Here is a 23,796-nt window from a genome sequence, read left to right on the forward strand (position 1 = left end):
ACCATTTTATCATTTTTATGAGCCCAATGTTTAATTCTACATGATGCCAGAAATGACAGGGAATCTTTTTTTCTTTTTTTTTTTCTCCTGGTGTGTGTTGTTTTTGTTAAAAAAAACAAAAACATTCAGGCAGCCTAACACTCCTGTTTCAGAAGAGGAAAAATGTTCTAAGGTAAGCCGCATGAAAAGCTACTTAAGACAACTCAAGCAATCTGAACAGTCCCTCCTACACAAATTAAAGAAAAAAAATCACTAGAAAGCACAATACAAGGCAAATAGCATCTAACCATGCCTTGGCAATCCTACAAACTAGTAAAAAGTGATTTAGTGAAGAAGGTATGATAGTGACCAAAAATAATTGCTAATGTTTTTGACGAGAGGAAAAAAAAAAACAACACAAAAACCCACAAGCGACTGAAAATTCCTTGCCACCTCTGACTGCAAAACATTAGAGAAGTCATAGATGAATTATATCTTATCACACAATTGACATGGAACAAAATGTATGTGCATTACGGCATCATAACATAATATCCAGGGGTACTTTTGAAAATGAAAAGTGATTTTAATTTAGAATGCTATTTCCAGTTAGTACACTTGAAGTGCTACAAATTAACATTGAAATTTGGCTGAAAACATTATCCACTTGTATCCCGCAAATGAAGTATTAGAGGGAAACTAATTTCCAAACCAGAAAGTTTCCAAGATCCAAAGGAAACAGAAGTATATTAAAGGAACATGCTCCTACACAGATAACATTTATTGCAAATAAAATACAGCAATTGCAATCATATTTTAGGAAAAGATCAAAACTGTATCAAAAAGTTAAAACTTATTTTTGTTGCTATCCAGCCATTTAAAATTTCAAGGCCAATTATTTAAACAGCTATTTTTCATCTAATGTCTTATGCAAATTTAAAAACAAACAAAAAAAAGTCTATTAGGACAAATGCACATTACATGTGCCTATGGTTTCTCTTACTAAAAAAAGCCTTAAAAAGTGATAAAGTGCACTCACTGTTTTGCAGTTTGAATCTGTCATGGAGCAATTTGCATAATCAGGAATTTACACCACATAATTCTAAAATGCATTTAGGAGAAGAGATATTCAATCCTTTTTAACACACCTTATAAGATAGAAACCTAGGTCAAGGATTAGACAAACAGAAAGAGCACACCTGTACCCATTTCCAAGTCAGGTATTATGAGACGAACAGCTACCAAAACCACAGTTGGCAGTATTTCACAGCAGTACCTGAGACTTGAATCTAACCTGTAAAATCTGCTTTCCAGTCTTTGTTTAATGGTACTGAGGTCCGTGGGATATGCCACAACAGTGCAATACATTGGGTAAGCTTGAAGATCCACAGGTGCCACAAACGCAGATGCAATATCTACACAGAATTTAAAAGGAATCAAAGTTATATACCACAGAACAGTCCTTTTGGAGTCTCAAGAATTCCCCCCTGAGCAGTACATGATTTTTCTTCATGCTTGAAATGCAGGGCACTTTCCCAAAACCAACAACAATAACCACTCTAGATATTCTGAACATTTTGTAATATTAAAGTGCTTGCTGACAGGTATGCTGCAAGTACAATCGCTGTACTGAGTACCCATTCTGTTGTGCATGAAGTGCCACGCAAAATATACATTTGAAAAGTAAAATTAAATGTATAAATTATACATTACGAAGATATGCAATTCAGCATTATTATTTACAAGACAGGCTCATTTCATTTGGTTTTATATTGCCACTCTTCCAATTTCAAACAAGGCAATTCATTAAATTCTCACCATAAATGTCATCGTAGTATTTCGATCTCATTAAGATATGAGGAAAAATCACTCTCAAAATACAATCTCCTGTCCCCTCCAAGAGCAAAGAAGCCATCTCATACCAATCCACCATAATGCCAGAAGACTGCTGAGAAAGCTAAGTCTATACACCTACACCTTTTTTTCCTCCTGTGCTTAGAAGCATCACGCATGCTTAAACATGTAATTTGAACATTTTATACCTCAAGGGAAAATGTGGTAAAAGAAAAGCATCAAAAGCCTTTAAAAGTCTTCCTTGAATGTCTTTAAAAACAGAAAAATTGTTGTTGCTAAACAGACTGCTCTTCTTCTAAAAGCTGTTTACTTACTCTTATGAATGTTCTAGCAACTGCTGCTTTGGACCAGTATGTACCACATATGCTATAGTCAAATCCTAAACTAAGCAGTATGCCATACAATGTAACACAAAATGTAAAACTGTTACTCTTAGATGAGACAGTGAAAACAACCAAATCTTCATTTTCTCATTTTTTTAATGTCATTCTGTAAATTTAGATTACTTCACTATGTAGGTATTTTGTTTCTTTTGGAAGCACAAGGAAGCTTCTTACTCACTGTGTCACCAAAGAAGTCATAATGTGGGATATTTAGGTATTAGAAGTATTTCAATAGTTTTCTGGGATTTGTGAAACTTGTCACTTTGAGTAATTCAAAATCATAAAAGTAATCACCTGTGACAACCTATATATATGTAATTTATGACCACTGTTACCCAAAGAGCCAAGACTGCCGACTTATCACAGAACATACAAGAGATTTGTGATTCAGCCTGTACTTCACAATGTCAAAAATCAAGTAGTTGTTTTTACCAAGATCCAAACCCCTAGTACATGTCATATTATCTACCAAAAAACTATAGTTACCTTTGAAATTAAGAGAAAGCGTAGGCTTTTATGTGTACTTACTATACAAAACATTTAAAATGTGCTATGAGAAAGTTCTGTTCCAGTTAATCAGGAAATAAAAGGTGTAATTTTTCACAACATAACAGTTACTGATACTGGTAATTTCAGAAGTATACATGAGCATAGTCAGTAAAATGTAATACAAAAATGTTTCTCATAATATCCAGGATTTACCTAGAGTCATGAGTTGGTTTATCCCTGCAATAATTCTGTCACACTCCTCATCTCGTGTCCTGGAACCCCATTCTCCATCCAGAGGTTTGTAGAGCAGTGTTCTACGCTCATCATCTGTTAAAGGAACACTAGTTCCTAGTTCTTCTGGAAATACAGCTAGAATGTAACACAAAAACTAAATAAAATACGAATCTTTCTATCTTGTGAAATACATAGACCCACATAACTAAGAAAAAATAATTCAAATATACATAACATCTTTCGACTAACCAAGACAAACGCATAGTTCTTGATTTGCTCAAAAACATTTTTGACGCATTCAGTATCCCTTCTATTGTTGTATGTAAAATTTAAATCTTTATGATGCAATTTGGTGTGCAAGTCCTCCATTAAACAAGATTTACTTTCTTCAAAATAGCTAACCGTAGAATTTATTTTAGAACCAACTAAGGTAATCCTTTATCATAACTGAAGTTCATGTTGCTTGTTTTTCTTAAAGCCCTAAATTCTTGGTAATGTAACTAGGATTTGCAGTTGATGATTTTCAGATGGAATTTAAGATAATGGCTTTGATATTAGACAACAAAACAGTCTCCATTTAGTGGTTCTACCCTGCCAGTTTTGTAAGGTCAAATGCTAAAAGCAGAGCTACTGAGCAAGCAAACTGAAACGCCATCACCCTGGCATTCTTAAGGGCCTGCTGACTTCGACTAATTCATAATGTAACAGCTAGATTTTCAGTGAATGATGCACAGTGTTCCTCTTTAACAGCTTTTTGTTTTTTTGAAAGGAGGTGTAACAAAAATCAGTATTTATGGACACAGCAACAAATTCAGGTTCTGTTGTCTGCCCGTTTTAGTTACTTACTTTAGTCATGTTACCACACTAGCTTCTGTATTTGACTTGTAAGAGGTACTCATTAGAAGAAGGGTTGAAATTAGAATTAGAAATTAGAAGAAGGGTTCAACAAAAAGTTCAAACGTGCACAACTTAAAAGAATAAAAAATATTTATGGTTACTTGTGGGTGACAAAATTGTCAAAACCTTCCGGGAAAACACAAGGAAAAAGAGGCTGATATTGTGTGTGTGTGTTTTTAACCAGACTTTAATAAAATCTTCAAAAAATCTGAGTAAATAAGAAATATAATATTCTCATCATGATCTGTAAACAGTGCCCATGTTATACTGCCCACTCTGTACAATGCCTAACTGCAACAACTTCTGAACCAGACAGGCAGCAAATCCTACTATTATCAAACTCTCTCACTGGTGCATCTTGAGTCTTCCATGCATTGATTACCTGCTGGCAGGCTAACAGCTTGCAGAACAGTCAGCTTCCTTACAGCTGACATGGGCACAGGTCTATCTTCAAAGCTAACTGTACGAGAAGTTAATTGCAGCTCTATGTCATCTATTTTGAGGTTTTGTACCTCAAAATAGATGGTTAAATCTAGTGGTTAAATCTAACATCCGTTTTGTTTGCCTAAGTATGGTTGTATGTCTTTCCTAAGGGAAAGATCACAGTTTGTTTATGTTGATCCGTATTTATTTTAATAATTCACAACGTTATTTAGATGCAACTGGTTTGTGGTACTTCACTCCTTAACAGGTGAAATCACACAACATTTTTTTACTTCTTCATATAAACTCTTAAAGCAAATTAAATTATGAATGTACCATACCATTACTTGGTATCAGCTCCATGTCCCAAGGACTCATCTTCTCGGTATCCCCATTGTCCCAGCTTAAAAATAACCACATTTAAATTATCTACTAATATGGCTTAAACAAAGTAATTATTTAATGTCTGTAACATAACTTATTTATTAGAGATATTAAAATAAACTGGTACAGTGAGATGCATGATTGAATTTAATAAAAGGAAGTTGCTCAGTCAGTACTTCAAATGAAATATCTAATTAAAATAAAAGATTTTAGATAAGTTTGCTAACCAGACATTGTAGCACTGAAACAAGCTGTCAGGATAATCGGGCTGAAGAGGTTCCTGGCTTTCAATTGTTCCAAACCACCAAGCATCATCTATTACTGATCTGAAACGATCACCTAGGTAAGAACACAAAATAATTACATCAATACAAGGCTCCTTCCTTCCTCCTCCTCTGAAAAGCAGTTTTCAGATACTTTCAGCTAGATCTTGAGTACAGAAACCCTTTTAAACATCTGCAGCATTGACAGGCAACTATGAATCATATTCTTAAAAAAAAAAAAAAAACTATTAAATTATTTCTGAATGCTGCCTTTAAACCTAAATGAAATAGTTAATAATCAGCATAAATAGAAGCAATTGATGATTTGCAAATATATCCACATAACTTTTATATATGAATTTATTTCTTAATTTCATATAAATGTTATATAAATATATATTTATATTTCATATAAATGTTATATTTCATGTAAATGTTATATAAAGATATAAATGTTATATCTTTAAAACCACTATCTACTTCTATTAAATACTACACACTATCTTAAAATAACTGCACACTGACACCCCTGTACAGGGAATACTTTTACATGCTGCTGAGCTCATCCTCCTTGGTTCCTGGTGTTCTTCAGCTGTGTGTATAAACAACTTCTAAACACAACTTAGACAATTATTCCCTTTACTAATGTAGGCAATGTGACTGATAGAAGAATCAAATTTATTAATGCTTCTTCAAAAGGTTAGCAAAGTCACTTAGGATGATTTGAAAAGGTTTCACTACTGCAAAGTATTCATATTGCTGAGCAAAAAGGTCAGAAGTGTTATTAAAAAAATTAGACATCAGAATACATTACACACATCATAATTTCTAACTTTTTTCTGTAAAACAGGCTACAAAATTTAGAAACAACTTTTTTTAGTGGAACATTCAGTTAATTCAATCCAAGAACAAATGGAATTTAAATCTGAGATTCCTAGACCAGCATTTTTTTGTTTTCATGGGATTTGAAGTCTATAGATACTTTCTCACCCTCTGTAGGGCTTTTTTTCCCCGGTATGTCCACAAAAGGGGGAAAAAAACCACAACATTCTGCTCAAATTCTTGCTGCAGTTGTCTGAATTATTAGCAACTACGTATATTCTCAAAATGTTCACGGATTTATTTTTTTTTTTAATTTAATGGATTAGTTCCATTTATGTAATTCTAAGACAAACACAAAACTCCCACTATGCCCTAGTTGTGCTGAATGTAAAAGAACCAAGTCATTCATACCACAAATATCTTAAAAGCAAGATCAGAAATGTAAACAAGGGCTGATGATCTATTTTAAAGGAATAAATTAGTCAGCAGAGCTCTTAAAGATCAGCCTCCCAACCAGTTTTACAAAGAAATGTGAGTAGATAACAATTGTGAGTGCCTTTCCAGTGCTAAGCACTTGAAGGACTGTATACACGGGCAGTCACTTTGGATTTCTCAAAAGCCAGAGCATTCCAGTGCTAAATAAGAATGCTAAAATAAGTGCATGTGAATGAAAATGCTCACAGAACAGTTTCTTCAATCACCATCTCTCTCCAATGACCTCTGTGTCATTTTATCGGTGGGATACAAGAAAGCCATCTATGTGGACATTAGATGGAAACTTCTAACTAATGGAGGGATTTAGCATAATTTTCCAAAACCGAGTATCACCAGATGATGTTAGCTTGGTGGATGTTTAAAATATATGTTGAACTTAAAGTAGCTGACACATAAGAGACATGTACACCTATCTTCTATGTACACCCATCTTATATGTATAGCAAAAGCTCAAGGAATCCTATCAGAATAGGTTTTAGCCCAGATATTTGCATTCTAGTTGAACTGTAAGACAATGATATGCAATAAATAGAATCTGAGTAGAAATAAGAACCCAACACTTCTCAACCTTTAGAAATGTGCTCTTTTTAAAAGGATTCATACATTTAAATCACAGGATCCCTTAGTATTAGAAAATATAAATGCTGCAGATAAGTAAATATTCTTCCTCTCACCACCACCACCAAAAGCCTACCACAAAAACAAAACAAAAAACACATAAAAAGCCCACCACCAACAACGATCGTTAAGAGATCAATATTTTAATGACTTAAAGTGGAGCCAGAAAATTTAATATTCAGTGACTCTCTAAAGAGTAGCTCTAAAAACATTGATTTGCAGGCTAAGTGGCAGAAATCATAAAGGAATAAGAAATGATAATGACGGTAGTCCTGAGAAAACAAACCAGAACTGCATGGAACATTTATATATTCTGATATACACTGCAACAAAACAGGGCAGGGTTTGTTCCAAGTAAAGAAGCATACACTAGTAAAGTATCTATAGTGTCAAGTAGAGACCAGGGTAGTGTTTCAGAAGATTCCTGGAAGAGCTGTAACAATTTTATCAGTGCTTTTGCTATCTCTGCTTTACCATTTTGTATGGTCTCACAAAAGGAGACTATTTTACCGCTACTCTTACCACCCAGAAGAGGAACTGAACAATGAACTCTAAAACACAGTTGTCAGAGTTACAAACTCCGTATTAGTGTTGACCTGAAACTCAAGTTATTTGCACTGAAGGCTTGATAAATGCTCCTGGTGCTTACAAAAACACTTTCCACACTTCAAGTTTCTGGAAATATACTTGCCAGCCTAGGAAGGAGATGCTATCTGTGCTCAGAACCTTGAGCCCTTGATAGAAGGGCTAACAATTTAAATTTCCTCCACTACTCCTGAATTTCTGTCATGACAATTGACTTCTGGCTAGGCTGTTCACATATGAGGTATGGCACTCATTCTTTTACTGCTGCCATAAACTTGTGGGAAAACATTTACATTGTGGCAGAGGAGACCACAGATCCATACCTATCAAGAAACAGCAAAGCATCTTAGTAGGTGTTAACCAAGCTTGACACTTAAGGGATCTTTCAGCTGTAATGATCTTTAAAGAGGAAATTGAGGGACTTTTTCCTACTGATTCAGAAGCCAAGAGTCTTTATCCATATTCCCTATAGATCTGAAGGCTAGCTGTTCTTTTTGACAAATTCATGTAAAGTATTAATAGGGCATTATGTAATTTATATACTGTGAACGCATACACACACTAAGCAAGGATGTCATGATGTGCAAAGGACAGGATATCAATTCATCTTTTCTGGCAGAAAAATCAGGTAAAAATCAGTAAGAAAGAGCATCTAACATCCATCTGTGCCACTTCGTCAGGCTACTTAAGTCACAATGAACTTAGGAGAGGACATAAAAAATGAAATAATGCGTATAGATGAAGGGACGCAGTGTATTTGCAGAAACATGTATTATACCAGTTCCTTCTGAACAGGCTATCAGATGTACCATCAGGTTGTTACAATAAAATCCTCCACTCTTTTATATGATGCTTTGCCTGAAGCAGTAAAAAGTGCCACCAAGTCAGCTGTGTATATGCTAGTCACAGCTCCTGAATAGGAGAGCCAAAGGAATTGAATGTGTACATCAATCATTGCTAGTTTACAGAAGATGTGTTTAACACTGAGAATTGGTTTTAAAAAAAAAAAAAAAAAGCTAGGCTATCGATATTTCACTTTCAGGAGCTTGTCACTACAAAATATACTGAGATACTAGGGAGGACTTAAAAGGTGTCTGGAAATCTACAAACATAGTAGCAAAACCAAATTTCTCTCTTAGGGGAACAGAACTCGTGTTGAACTCTGAAGAATCAGTAATACTTGCTCAATCTTTTAAGTTTCAGGGACAATCTAAGGATGTTCGTAGGAATAAGAACATGTATTTCATGACCTCCAGAAAAAAACAAACAAAAAAAAACTTTAGAGAATCATTTTGCTGTACTGCACCTTTTTCTCCCCCTAGTTAGATTTCATTGTTAAAAGGTGATCTTTTCTACTGCACAGAAAAGATGACTAGGAAGCTGATCTGACTGGAGGACTTGCCTGTCATTAACATTCTCCAGTATACAATGCTTTACTCAAACAAGTCAAAAATAGATGGGAAAGGCATTGTCTTTGTGCAGTCTAGAGAATATAAATACCAAATGGTTGAGAAAGTGCTTCTGTATTTTCAGAAATAAGCAGGCCTGAAAATCTGGGGAAAAAACCTCTAATAACAATGCAGTTTTAAGAGGGCCTTCAATCATAGATAGGATAAAGTAAGTTATCAGTTACCAATAAACACCTGAACATCATAATAAACACCAGATTTCTAAAAATTTATTCTTCATTCCTCCCTGCAAACACACAACTGAGATTTGTTTTTGTACTTTCTTTTACAAAACACCTTTAATATTTTGTTTGCTTTCCTGTAGCTTCAGTCAAGGACTAAGTGGAACTCCATATCCAAATATGGCCAAAGCTTTTCCTCCATTTCCAGCATAGTATTAAGGATTTATTCACCACAACCTATTTTGAAATAACTTATCATGAAACCAGGGAGACGTAAAAATAAACAAACCCTTAAAAAGCCCAAACAAACCCACACAACTCACCTATATTCCATCGTCTATGTTTTGCATCATCAAACTGCTGCCTCAAAACTAGGAAATCTATGACATCTGGCATGTCATGGTACCTAATCACAACAGAACACAAAACTAATAAGCAATACAATAGCAAGAGCAGGAAGTAAAGCATAATTTAACATTTTGAATTCAAAACTTCAAAAGCAAGAGTTCCAGTCATGACATTGACTTTCACAACAACCCCAAATTACAAAAAAGTAATTTGAATATACTAGTGCTTACTTCATGGTGAATGATCCTCCAGTTAGTTTACCCGTATCTGGGTCAAGAAAAGCTAGTTTAAGACAGCATAGTGTAGGCAATCCCACTTCATACTTAATCCCAACTATCTTCATCAACTCTTGCTCCTGGAATCAACAAAATATTACATACCATCACGGAAGTTACGATGACTAGCAACTTTCTGAAACGTGAAAATATAGGTATACTGAAAATACCGGATTTCTGCCAAAACATGTCAAAATCAAATATTAGAAATTTAGTCTTTCAAACCAAATTATTATTTTGTATCGTAACTTGTTTGAAAAATGTTATGAGATGTAACCAAAGTACACATAAAATCAGCATAAACTGATAAAGCATGATTTTAGCATAACTTGCTAAAATGGTTCAAAGAAAAAGTACAGATTAAGATTTGATTTCATTTGACTATTAGGTTAACTTTTTCCCCTTATATCTATCTAAAATATTAAGAGCACACTATTAGAAATATGTATCAAGAATCTTTCTACAGTTAGTTTCCAAACTTATTTTTATATTCAGATGCCAAACAAAAATGAAAAAGAAATCATACCCGTAATTCCATTTTATGCCATGGCTGTTTTTTGGGATTAATACTATATATTTTGTTCTTCTTAGCCATTACAACATATGCTTCATGACCTTGCCGGAAATAGTAGACCTAAGAGTGAAATGGGACAGTTATCTTAGAAGTTATGAAGACTTTTAGAAGTCAAAATGCTAGTGTATTGCTGTCATGTAATGCATGTATTCTCTTTTATCACCAATTCTTTGCTGTCTGTTTTTCCTGCATAAGTCACAGATTCTCAAATAAAATTAAGTGGACAGTCAGAGCAGGTATCACAGAAACTTTTCCTCATTTACAGAAAAAGTGGGAAAGGATTTACAACACCATTTTCAATATGAACACAATATCCTAGATTGCACATGTGAAATCAGAACAACATCAATAGCAAAACCAAAACCATCTATTAATCATTGCACTACAGCACAATTCAGTGACAGTAACATAAATCCCACTAATACACCTGCTCCTTCACCACTGTAAGACAACACTAAGATAACAATCAGCCATCACTAAATTGAGTTAATTGCATCTTTTTTGAAGAAGATATATATTCTAGAAGGAAAATTCAGCTACTGGCTATTCTACTGGTAAGATCTTGGTGTTCGTTTCCACACCACCAAACAGCCTAACAAAGACAAGAACAAACTAAAAATAGATGTTTCAAGTGCTTATGACAAATCCTTTCAAACCCATCCATTACAAATTTCCACAGACTAGACTCTTGTTTGTTTTACCTGATCCTGATACCACTTGGATGAGGGCTTTTATTATAAACCACTATTGCAATAAAGAAGCCAAAAATCTTACACTTACATTCAAGGAATGTTTGTGAAATGCAAAACTGAGCTTTTTGAAACTAATTAGAACAAAGATCTTATAAAGAAGTATATTCTAAATATAATGCACACCAAATACAAATCCCCTAAAAAGGTCCCAAACCATAAACATGAGATTTCTATCAAGTAGGATAAAAGAAGAATAGCTTAAGTGCAAAGGCGTAAAACAACAACAAAAAAGAGTAAAGAGCCCTGAATAAGTTTTAAAATACGTTTATAAAGACAAACACTAATATCTGTATTTCCACATGCTTCACAAAACTATTGTATCATAAAATACCATAAAAAGTATCTGCCAAGTTTCTACTTTAACTGTTACTGAATTTTCTTACTGTCATACGGCATTTTTTTCTTTTAAATAGAGGACTCTTAAGCTTTACTTCACACCATAAACTTCTTATAAACTTGCTTTTTGGGGTATTTGACAGGCACAATGAAAAGCAAAAAAAGGGCACAGCAGTTACAGAAAGCATGGAAGTCAATGCACTGTCAGATCCCAACTGGCAGGAAGAGGAACAGAGGCTTCTAGGAGACCCTTCTAAAATAATAGCAACTTAAATTACACTTTCAACATTGTGGTAATTGTTTCCTACACCTTAATGGTTTTTGTTGTTATTTAACAACAACAACAAATTCAGCTGAGTGGCTCAGGCTACAAATAGTTCCTTCTACGTTTACTGTTTCTGCTAAACCTTCAAAAATACATTGTTTACAAAAGCAGAATATTTTTCCTTTGAAAACTGCTCCACGCACTGTGCCTTCCATCAAAACAACAATTCTGAAAGACATCTGTGGAAAAAATAATTTGCGCTCTTTTCCAGGAAATTGTATTTTTAATCTTGATCAAGATTTTGCTTCTGGATGTTTGTGGCAGTACCCAGACACAAATATTCTTTATCGCGTTAAAAACAGAATATTACAAAGACTATGTATTGTACTTGGGTAATCATCCAGGCAAACTAGAGTCCCGTGTCTTTTGTATCTGTCCCCTATTCCTCAAGACACATGACAAAGGTCTTTAAATGGCAGTATTCAAAAAGGGAAAAAGGATGGTATGTGCTATTCTTATATACTCGGCATACCTAAATATAGCACTACTGTTGTTTCTTACTTGTTTGCACAGCTGTAAGAGAACAAATTTGAAAACTCTCTCCTTCCAAATCTTACGAAATGTATCAACCATCCCACCAAAATGTTCCAAGCCCACAGGAGACTTCTTCTCTCATCATATTTCTCTAATTAAACCTCTCTTTTATTTCTGTGGATCTCAAAAGTAACTTTCTAGTGAAAAGAAGCTATTCATCATCATAAAGCAAATCCGTGAAAAGCAAACAACACAGAGAATTTTAGACTAAGCAGCTTGATTACTAATGTATTCTCTATTGATGCAACTAGTCCTACTTTCTAGATGCAGCATAGGAAATTTCCTGTTCACCAATATAAAGAATTTTTCAGCAAAAGAATGTAGCCTACTTAAATATTCCTGGTACGCAGTGCATAAGCTATTCAGCAGGTGCCAAACCAAACACCGGAGTTTATCTTACTAAACTGGGGTATGATGCCGAAGTCTCCTGGGTAATGTGGTACAGATAAATCCCTGGCTGCTTCACCGTATCCAGATGCTATCAGGCACCAAATGTATTTGTTTGGATTTGATCTTTTGAACAGCACAGTCTCCAAAACATGTTTGCTGGAGGGTATAAGTACGTAAGCATGTTCTCCATTGCAACTCTGACTTGAGTTCCTATTTCCCTTGCTCACTAATGATGCGAACTTAATTCTTGCTTAGTTATGCTGCAAACTGCATCAGTGAGGTTGTCCAGTAAAAGCAAATGCAAAACTTATTGTACATGCAACCACTGCTCTCCATTCAGTTTCTAAGGTGATACCAACAAATGGCTGCAGCTCAGGAGCAAAATTAACCAACTTTGCCACCAAGTCAAGTATTTCTCCAACTATGTTCTAAAGATCTGACCTACACAAGAACTCTGTTTAGTACCTCAGAAACACACTGCTCCCCGAAGAGCCAACAGACTACACATTACAGAATAAGCCAGCTATTTCCTCTTACTTTAACCTGCGGGAATTTAGGAAACATGCACAGGCTCTGGTGTTCAATATTACTTTCTATTTGATAATACTTATTCATGAAATTCACCATACTGCTCACATTTCATATATTCCAAAATAGAAATTGGTGAGTGTCCTTTTGATATTGTATTCTGAGACATCTGAGCCATGTTTACAAAACGTTTTTAGTTTAGTTCAAGTAAAATGTATATATACAAAATTATTCTTGTGGTTTTCTGACTTAAGAGACTAGCAGAAGTTTTCTGGCATCAGCCATGTATGTGAAAAAGAACAGCATCACAGCTTGTTTTCAGATTAAACGAAGTTTTTAAAAAAACACCACCATCACTTTTTTCTTTCTCTCTTCTTTAAAAAGGTTTCATTCCCAGTTTTTACTTCAAGTCCCAAACAGAAGTTTTCCAAACAATACTTAAATTTGTATTTAATTTCATACGTATTCTTCAAGGTACAAGATGCTCTACCACAAAGGCCTAGTTGTACTAAAGCATCTCAGCTTGTATAAGTGTGCCCTAAGTCACACACTGAATATAGTACAAGAAGGAATGTTACTGTAACAGCAAGGAAGACAAAGGTCAAAGCACCATTGTGTGCAGAACATTTTTTAAGTATGGGAAAGACTATTTGAAGCAAATGCAGACTTCATCCTGATCAAAGAATGTTTTGAAGAAAATCCAAAATATTCCAATAATAAGTGGTACTAAATTTCTGGAAAAAAATGCAAAGACAAAGACAAAAAAAAGACAAAAACAAGCTGAAGGAAGGAAGAACACAGAGGAAAAACTACAATACCTCATCCCCCATCTGCGGTACAAATGGACATCGACGAGGAACAGTGTCTGTAATCCATGCTGAAGGCAGCCATTCTTCCAGTGTCAAACCATTTTCTGCCAGAACTCCTACGGCCAGCCTCTAAAGAAAATGCACACAGAAGATTAATATGAGAAAAAAATAACATTTGGGGAATTCCTATGTTTTGGGAAGTGCTTTTTAAAAAATTGACTGCCATTCCTTTAATATATTTAAAGTAAAAAGGAAAGTGTGAAAATAAATCTTAAGTACAGCTTACAGTAAAAACAACAAGACCAAAAAAAAAATAATCTAAAGAACTAAGTTGTTTTTAAATATCAATCTTTTGCATTCAAGATTGAATTTAAGAATTACAACTCATGCCCAGAAAAATAAAACTGAAATACATTATTATTTTTAACCAATTAGACAAAATATTGAAAGACTACAACAAAAATTGTTAAATATGATCTAAAAATTGCATGCATATCTTCGTTTTTTACCTTTTTGTATTCAGAAGCCATAATCACAAATGTGTATTTAGCAACAAGATTCAGTAAGCAGAGAACAGGTTCTACAGTTACCTTTCCCATTCCTTCTCCTTATTAAAGGTATGTTTCAAACCTCCATCCCTCAAATATAACAGGCAACAAACAATCAGGCATCTCAGGAGTACTGAAAACTATTTTTGATCAAGCTTGATCTAACTAGTGAGATAACGTGTCTTAGGCTGAAAAAGAGTCTAACTAGTGAGATAATCACATGGTTGCCTTGGCCCACAAGACACTACAACTATACAGTTTCCTCCCATTAAGGAACTCTGTAAAATGGGGAGAAATAGATTAATGAGTGTACACAGAGGTAAAGCATGTGGAAATGACCTGGATTAGGTAAATAAAGGTTTCAGCACAACCATCCAAGCAAGGTTGCTTTAGAATTCTTAACAGAACCTTGTACGTGTACAGAAAGCTACATGGCCACTGACAGAAGACCCTGCACCACCAGACTGCAAATATAATACTCCAGATGTCATTCCAGGGCACAAATTCAAACATGGTTTCACCAGGATGGGACCTGCTTTGAGCACACCACTGGAATTTATCGCAGGAAAAAGCATACACACAATTAAAAACAACAACAAAAAATCAAAACAGAACCTTTCCAGTGTAATAAATCACTAATAAAGAAAGGCGTTATGGATTCTCAGGTTCAAACAGGTCTGTCTTGTGAAAAAATGATGTAATGTCAGAGCTAATTCTGTCTAGCTCATTGGTGAATTATGGGAAGGAAATAAGAAACAATCTTTAAACAAATTCCTCCCTTGTTACAATTTCACACATTAATCAGCAGTTTACAACCTTCTCAAAGCCGAGCCTGAACTCGGGCCACCACAGTTAATAATCATACTCAATAAGGAAGAGACTAATCCCCATGAATTTGTCTAGTAATTTCTGAAACTCTACTAAATCCCTTACTAATCAGCTCCATAACCAGATTCTATACTCAAGTTTGGTTTCAGGTTTGGTTTTGGGGGGTAGGAGTAGAATAGGGAAAGGATCTTTTTTGAGTTTCATGCCTGTTGTTGGAGGTTTCACTGCAACAAAATAAGGAAGGAAATCATTCCGTATATATTTGTTTCTAAACCATTCACAGGCTTATAAAAGCTTTTTATATCATCTCTCTCCAAACTCTCTCCCTGTCAGAGTAAGCATGTTTGAGTCTGCCCTACCAAAGAAAAAAACCCCTGTACTCTTGTGCAAATATCACACGATTGAATTGACAAAAAAAAAAAAAAGAGACATGATTGCTCAGTCTTAAAAAGAAGTAATAAACTGAGGAGACTGTCAACTACAGCTGAAAAAAATAGGCACATGTTACACCAATACTCAGTATATCCCTATAAAAGGAATATCTGGTTTGAGATAACATGGCATTAAGGACATCAAAAATGTCCCGTAGGTGAAATGTCTTATATTTAGAAAGCATATAAGTACAAGAATCTATCATCACTTACAAGAGTCACTAAAGACTAGTAAAAGACATGTTTTCAAATTACGCAATATTAAGTTGCATACATAACCGAATCAGTCATCTAACTTTGTCTAAGACAGTAAGAGTGAACATCCTTTAATATACAAAGTGCATCTAACCTTTTGTTTTCTCTCTTTGGGTTTCCTCTTCTTTGGTGATGTTGATGGTCCATCTTTCTCCTCACTGCCTTTCTTCCTTTCCTTTTTAATTTGCTTCTTTTGTTTTTCAGGTCCTTCCTCATCTTCTGAACTACTTTCTGCTTTCTTTGTTTTAAGTTTAGGAATTTTCTTTGGTGGTTGCAGATTGATTCCTGCATCTGCTGTCCAGTCAGAATAATCACTAGAGTAGTCACTATGTATGACATGCAAAAGATAAAAAGATATTAAAAAGCAGAAGTTAAAAAGCTATTCAGAGTACATAAGTTTATATAATATGATCCAATCCAAGATTAGAGTTAACAGTCTAGATAACTATAATTTGTTTAAAAACGCTTCCTAAAAACCTATATTCTAACTACAAGTTAAATGGTAGTAAAACAAAAGACTTGAAATCATTCAATCTTGTAAGAAGCATCTTTTAGTATAACTAATAAATCTTAAATTTACTTGGTCAGTTCAAGATGACACATTTTAAAGCCTGGATATTGTTCTCATGACTCCTGTCTTTGAAGAACTTTGAACAAATATTAACAAAAAATATCTGCTCAGGAAGAAACAAAGAATGGGTTGAAACTACTTCAACCTTTGCTTTAATTTCAAACCAAGGGCCAGTAGAGGAAGTCACAGGAATCTACTATTACAGGCCTGAAACATGCCTGCAAAGTACAACCTTCCTGCAAAACCAATGGGAAGTACTTCTGCGGCTGGCAAACAAGGATGAAGCATTTCCTGAATTTTAGTTAATCAATAATACAGATGAAAACGAAATCCTGAAAGTTTTAAGTTCTTTGACATCTTCTAAATGTACATGTTTTAGTTATTACTTAATTGTTTACAGAGAAGATTACAAGAATATTTAAAATTTATAAGCAGGACTTTGTAAGGCATATTGTCACTTACCTAGAACTGCCATCGCTGTGCCATGCTCTTTCATCATCTTCTGATGTTCCACCACTGGCAACAACTACTTCACCTTCCTAAAAAAGGAGTGGGGAGGAGAGGGAAAGGGTAGGGAGAGGGAAAGACAATGCGTTTTCTTCAGAATTCAGAAATGATTAAGACTCTTCTAGGCTTTACATATCTTATAAACACAGAGCATTAGAAAAGTTTTACATTGTTAAAAGACATTTTAATTTGCAGATATTCAATTTACTTTAACAGACTAAATGAAAAGAAATGAAGTATCTATGCCTGGAGAGATGCACAATGGAGAGCAACATTTTTGAAGATATAGGCAATGGAACCATAAGTGCTTCTCAATCTCCATTTAAAAAGGCTGGCTTACCTTTTGAAAAATGATTTCCAAACTTTTTAAATGTGGCATTTCTCCATCTTTTCAATTACTATCAAATGAAAATTAGGACAAACCTTAAATACTCATTTCTCCACTGTAGCTATCTCACAGAAGCACAGGCTGCAAGGGACCTCTGGAGGTCATCTTGTTCAACCACCCTGCTCATGCAGGGCCACCTAGAGCAGGTGACCATGCTGACAAACTATACAGGCCATACTGATTAGGCTCACATATCTAGGAAAGATTTAACACCACACACATTGACTTTGCAAAATGCTTTTGCAAAATCCCATTTGTTGATTTTTTTTTTTTAGGCAAAACTAAACACATGCAACAGCTTTTGAAACATGACCCAACATCTACTTTTAAAGAGATGAAAGAAAGCCCACAATGAAAATGTAACCTGAGTTTCAACTAAGAACTAAGTTTAATTAGCTGAAGCAGAAGCTTAACAAATAGAAATGGAATTTATAAGACTGCCTTATGACTAAGGATCTTACATCTGAGGAACTGTGTCCATTTTCTAACTCTTCAGGAGGTCGTGCAGTTTCTTCTAATGCGTATCTTGTACGGTAGTTGTGCTGGTTAGCTTGCTGTTTTCTTGAGTCACTAGTGTCTAGTAAATGATCATGAGAATGGTTCTGTGAAGACATGAAAATCAATACAGATCATTTTTGAGTATACTTTTTTACTAATACATAGAATTTTATTTAGCAGTAGTACTGGAGGAAGCAACTTTTGCAGTAGCAAAAGGATGCAAGTTTCAACATTAGAAAAATCAAAACAAGTCACAAGTCCACAACTAAAGCTGATGAATAAAACACATGCATGAATATCTGAATATAAGCACCAAGTAGTTCAGTATATTCTGGGCAAATTAAAATTTATTCCCAAATATTAATAATAAATTTGTATCTTAATCATTAATACTCATCATTCTCAACAAAGTACATAGAGAGTTAACCAATAGGCTGCTAAGGGTTTATAACAGCTCAAAATTACACTAATGAAAATGCCCAGCAGAAAGGGAGCTCCTACAGAGAGCTCTAGCATGTGTTATATTGCACCTGAAGGGTCATATCTGTTAGAAGAGAGAGACCATACAGTAATGCATCCTTTAGTCATCCCTGTATGACAAGAAATGGCCTTTAAATGGTAAGATGATGCACAGAAGAGTTCAATTGAATGCAAGTCAGTTGTAAAGAATCTAAATTCTTACAAAGCTTAGAATATGTAACGCAAACACTTGCTCTTAATACTTGAATGTAATCCTGCATTAGTCCCCCACCCCTACAAAAATCTAAGCACTATGATCTCAATTTCAATAGTTCTGTTTAATTTTTTTTGGCATGCGTACTTGAATTTTGGACTTGGTCAGTCCCACTGAAATAGCTTCTGTATACTTTCCTAGATGCCACACAACGTGGTATCCTTCCCCAGTGCTCTAATTCTTCCGGAAGGGAAATCTCAGATATCTATTAAGTGCTGATATGTTTGAATAAACAACACCAGAGATGAAGCAAAAAGATCTGGAACAGACCAAAGAAAGGTGCTGATATTATCTGAGCATTCTAGTAGGATAAGTTGCTTGTACCTACTCCTCTTACATTTTTTCTTCTGGAGCAGTGAGATCTTTCCTGTCCCAAATGATGGAAGTTGCTTCATAATGTTAAATTTTCTCACCAAAACCAAAAACTACTTTCTGTTGAAAACTGTAGTAAAGCTTGGCTAAGCAGCTGTGTCTAAGACTTGGTTTTCCTAAGCTGAATGCAGAAGACTGACGGTTACAGCTCTTCTCCCACTCTCCACGTTGAAAGATGCATGCCTTTTTCAGGAATGACTGCGCCTCTTCACCTGGATAGATCTGTGCAATTACACTACAGTTTTCACCAAAGCGCATAGGACCAACACGCACTGCTGTATGCTCTCAAAAGTGAGATCTCCATTTCTTTTGTTCTGTCCAGTGAAAACTGGGGAAGTCACCAGTGTCCTCTTCCTGAAAAGCTGACAGCACAGCTACAGGAAGACACTTCTATCAGGATTGCTCAAGTAATCAGCATTTCAAGATTGCCCACACTTTTGAAACCTGGGGCATTCCTTCTTCTGGATTCAAACTGGCAGCACATTGCAGATCTCCTCAAGCTGCTTTGACCTTACTCAGAACAGCTTTAAGGCAGCCCTAAGACTAGCTGCTGAGCCCACCACACAGTATGTTCTGCACCCCAGCCTTCTGGGGCTGCTCACTTCTTGTCAAGCTCTCAAGATTGATTGCTGAAGCAGACAGGACACAAAAGCCAACATTACAACAACTTGCTTCTGCTACTTTCATAGAATACTCGCTGGGAATCACTGCTTTTTTATAAAGCCCATCCAGCTCCTAGCATCATGAAACGCTGCGTGAGGAAGCAAAGACAACACAAATGGGATCACATAAACCCAGTGAAACCAACCAGTCCAGTACTGTTTATAATAGCAAGGATGCATTTTGCAGGAGCTACATTACAACTACACTATTTTTGTCTTCTTTATAGAAATAAAGCCTCTAAAGTTGTACACCCACACTTCTATTCAGAAATAAGATTTCTCAAATGGTTATTATAAATATAGCTTTACACTACTTACACTGGAACTATGGATTCCCCGAAAAACTGAGGTGCTTTGCACTGCTGTTTGGTTTTGGAAAGAGTTCTTCTCTTTTGGCAGTTCAGAGGTTCACAAAAAATAAGTAAATCACTCCCACACAGGGAAGTGCCTATCAAAGCAAGTAACATCACTGTATACATATTGCACTGTGGTGATGCCAAAGCCTAACAGACTGATTTTGGAAAGATACAGTATCAAAACAAGATTTTTTTAAAAAAAATGTTATCCATGACACAATCACTGAAAGGTTGAGGTTGGAAGGCACCTCTGGAGCTGATCTTGTGCAGCTGCCCTGCTCAAGCAGGGACCAGGAAAGGGACCAAAAGGGATATATCTTTCGCATCTTGCCAAAAAATGTAACTTAACATCACTCCTACTCAACACAGCTTTATCAAAACATGATTAGAAGCTGTAGGTCAGGCAGATTCTCATTTATTCGGTGGTAGTTGAGTGGCAGTAGGGTAGAGTATGAAGGTTTGACTGGAAAGAGGAGGTATTATAAGCTTTTCTGGCAAAATGGAATTCATCACCAAACTCTGCAACAATGACTGAGGAAACACAACTGATACGTTTCTTTTTTCAGTATATACCCTGAAGAAAGATCTTGAAATTGCACTCTTAACTCTAATGGGAAGTTTGAAAATAAAGCCAAGATTACCTATGATTTGAGGCTCAATCATCACTTTCTCTCTCTCTGTATACTTTGATGAAGTCATACATGCTGACAAGTACCTTGTACCATATCCAAGGCTTCCACTCAATATTAGAGCACATCTATAGGTACATTAGAAATTACAGCTCCTGTCAGAACAGTTTTTCTGTGAAATACAAGTAATGGTGTTCCCTGTATTTGAAAGGGACAAATGTGTCATCTGGACGGAGCTGAGGGACTTGTTAACACCATTTATGAAGGATCAGTTGATACCCTGGAAACTCACTGGTGTCTGAACAACTTCCACATTAGAGAACTGAATTCTACTGTCCTTAAGACCCTTGAGTCTACCAGGAAGCACAGATTTGCTGTGATTTTATACAGGGTTACAGTGATTTTGAGAAGCTAAAGCTAGAAAAATTTCATAGCATTTCTTCACCAGCAGGATCTACTCTCTGAGAGTTGTTCCTCTTTCCTCAAGACAACAGGAATTAGCCTTTACTAGCAAGTCAAATGGCAACAGTCACAAATGTGTCCAGTAACAGAACCTCAACATCAACAGATGCTCACAGCCTCTTTGAGACAAAGAAAGGAAATTCTGATGTTTTTGGGGGTCTGTATATGATTTTTCCAACATTGTGATTGAAACATTATGATGAGAAACATCAGTTTGCCAAATAGTCTATGTAATTGTTTTAATTACTGACTAGATAGGCTATTTAAATGCTTCTACCCAACCAGAACCAGTTCTCTGGAACTTAAATTTGTCTGTAACGAATGTCCATTCTTACTTTTCTGGAGAGATATGCTTTCATTACTGAAGTTGTCAATATAAAACTTTACTCAATCTTAACATTCTTCACTGACTGAGTTCTCCCCTGGATGACAAATAAAATACCCCCAAGCTGTTAGTGCATAAAGCAGTTTTTATTTCACAGAATCACAGAATGAGTGAGGTTGGCAGGGCCCTCTAGAGGCCATCGGCAACTGGGCTGGGGCAATCCGAGCTCAAATACAGGCTGGGTGGAGAACGGATTGAAAGCTGTCCTGAGGAGAAGGACCTGGGGGTGCTGGTTCATGAGAAGCTCAACATGAGCTGGCAATGTACGCTTGCAGCCCAGAAAGCCAACCGTATCCTGGGCTGCATCAAAGGTAGCGTGGCCAGCAGGGTGAGGGAGGTGATTCTCCCCCTCTACTCTGCTCTCGTGAGACCCCACGTGGAGTGCTGCATTCAGCTCTAGGACCCCCAGCACAAGAAGGACAACAAAGAATTAGAATGAGTCCAGAGGAGGGCCATGAGGATGATCATGGGGCTGGAGCACCTCTTCTATGAAGACAGGCTGAGAGAGCTGGGGTTGTTCAGCCTGGAGAAGAGAAGGCTCCATGTAGACCTTACAGAGGCCTTCCAGTACCTAAAAGGGGCCTACAGAAAGGCTGGGGGGGGACTCTTTGTCAGGGAGTGTAGGGATAGGAGAAATGGGAATGGATTTAGAATAAAAGAGGGTAGGTTTAGATTAGATATTCGGAATAAATTCTTCACTTTGAGGGTGGTGATGCACTGGAGCAGGATGCCCAGAGAAGCCCCATCCCCGGAGGTGTTCAAGGCCAGGCTGGATGGGGCTTTGGGTAGCCTGGTCTGGTGGGAGGTGTCCCTGCCCATGGCAGGGGGGTTGGAACTGGATGGTCTTTAAGGTCCCTTCCAACCCAAACCATTCTGTGGTTCTATGATATCATTTGATACGTACTCATTTGCAAATCCCTCTAGGACTTATCTCAAGGAATTTTAATTATTAGTAAGCTTCTCACCAACCCAAGTCCTCCAAAAAGAGAGCTTTAAGAATGAATAAACGAATTAAGAGTATGAGTTTTCTCTTCGACGATGCTATCACGTATCCTTATGGTTTAAGAAGAATTTATTTAAACATCTTTAGTTACTGAATTCACCAACACTTACTGTATGGAAAACGTATTCACACACTCGAGTGCAGAGACCTTGACTGCTTTCTATTTCCTCAGAACAAAGGTGGGAAGCCACTGAAGGATTTGTTACCAAGTTATCTTAACCTTATGTTCAGGGCATAGAATCCAGATCAGAGATCTTTCAGATCAGAGATAAACGAAGGGCACACTCTTCTCTGGGTCAACATAAGAAAATGAAGAAAGGTTTTCCTATGCTAGTTTCCACTCTTTAGGATTTTAAGGGTACAAAGATCCACAAAGAAAATATGGGAATCCAAATGTGCTGCCTTTAAATTTAGGAGACTAAAAAAAAAAAAATTATCTGAGGAAAGTTCTTTAAAAGAACATCCACATTAAGTTTGTTTTCTTTGTTTCAAAGATGTAATAAAAGCAATTGCTGAAACTGAAATGCTGGACCAACTAGTCTACTCTGCTATTTTTTATGTCCCAGTGATATTTTAGGAGAACTATAACCCAATGAGAAATTTAAGGGTAAGCTGGTAGGAATTCACAGAGCAGGAAGGTTTTTTAATTGAGCTGTAGCTCAAGAAAAGGGGAAAACTCTTGAGCAATGCAACTGTTTAAATACACTGAAGAAAGTCTGTAATTCAACACCAAAATACATCCCTTCAATTCAACAAACAACTTTCTTAAAATCTAAATTTGTGAGGGCCCTCTTCTATTATTCCTGAGAGAAAGAAAGAGTTACCACATTTATAGTACCCTGGTAACCCACCCATTGGCTCTGCCATGGCCACGTCCAAAACAATAAAGGACAAAGAGCTTCACTCTTCTGTGTACAAAAACTGGCAGATAAATAAAACAAGCTATATTTATTTAAATAAAAATATTTTCATATTTAAAATCATTCAAATCTAGGGCACTTGTTTTTAATTTTAAAAATTAAAAATGTCTTAAATTTTTTCACCTTGAATCCTGTGATTTTTACTTTTCAACAGACAACATGCAGGCATACTTGGAGGCACAAATTTTACTAAGGTTCTAATTAAGGGTTGAAAAGTCTCATCTTGAGTAAGTGTACTACAAAAGCCAAAGCATAGGTTCTCCTTTCAAAGTTGTTTAACATTTACTTCTTAAATTACACAATCTGGCTCGTTATTTGGCT

General features: G+C 35.9%; 1 protein-coding gene across 3 annotated transcripts in view; it reads right to left on the bottom strand.

Moving 5' to 3' along the window:
• The window catches only part of PHIP (PHIP subunit of CUL4-Ring ligase complex), a 115,423-nt gene that overhangs the window by 17,189 nt on the left and 74,438 nt on the right, over positions 1-23,796 (bottom strand). For all 3 annotated transcript variants that reach the window (XM_083830586.1, XM_083830584.1, XM_083830585.1), the window contains 11 exons: positions 17,917-18,057; positions 17,023-17,099; positions 16,084-16,315; positions 13,937-14,056; positions 10,206-10,313; positions 9,635-9,759; positions 9,380-9,462; positions 4,871-4,982; positions 4,601-4,662; positions 2,919-3,074; positions 1,274-1,394 (listed from right to left, as the gene is read on the bottom strand). In XM_083830586.1, the coding sequence (XP_083686712.1) occupies positions 1,274-1,394; positions 2,919-3,074; positions 4,601-4,662; positions 4,871-4,982; positions 9,380-9,462; positions 9,635-9,759; positions 10,206-10,313; positions 13,937-14,056; positions 16,084-16,315; positions 17,023-17,099; positions 17,917-18,057 (1,337 nt within the window). The remainder of the gene's footprint in view (positions 1-1,273; positions 1,395-2,918; positions 3,075-4,600; positions 4,663-4,870; positions 4,983-9,379; positions 9,463-9,634; positions 9,760-10,205; positions 10,314-13,936; positions 14,057-16,083; positions 16,316-17,022; positions 17,100-17,916; positions 18,058-23,796) is intronic.

The sequence above is a fragment of the Anser anser genome (genome assembly GCF_964211835.1).
Source record: "Anser anser genome assembly, chromosome: 3".
Taxonomy (NCBI): domain Eukaryota; kingdom Metazoa; phylum Chordata; class Aves; order Anseriformes; family Anatidae; genus Anser; species Anser anser.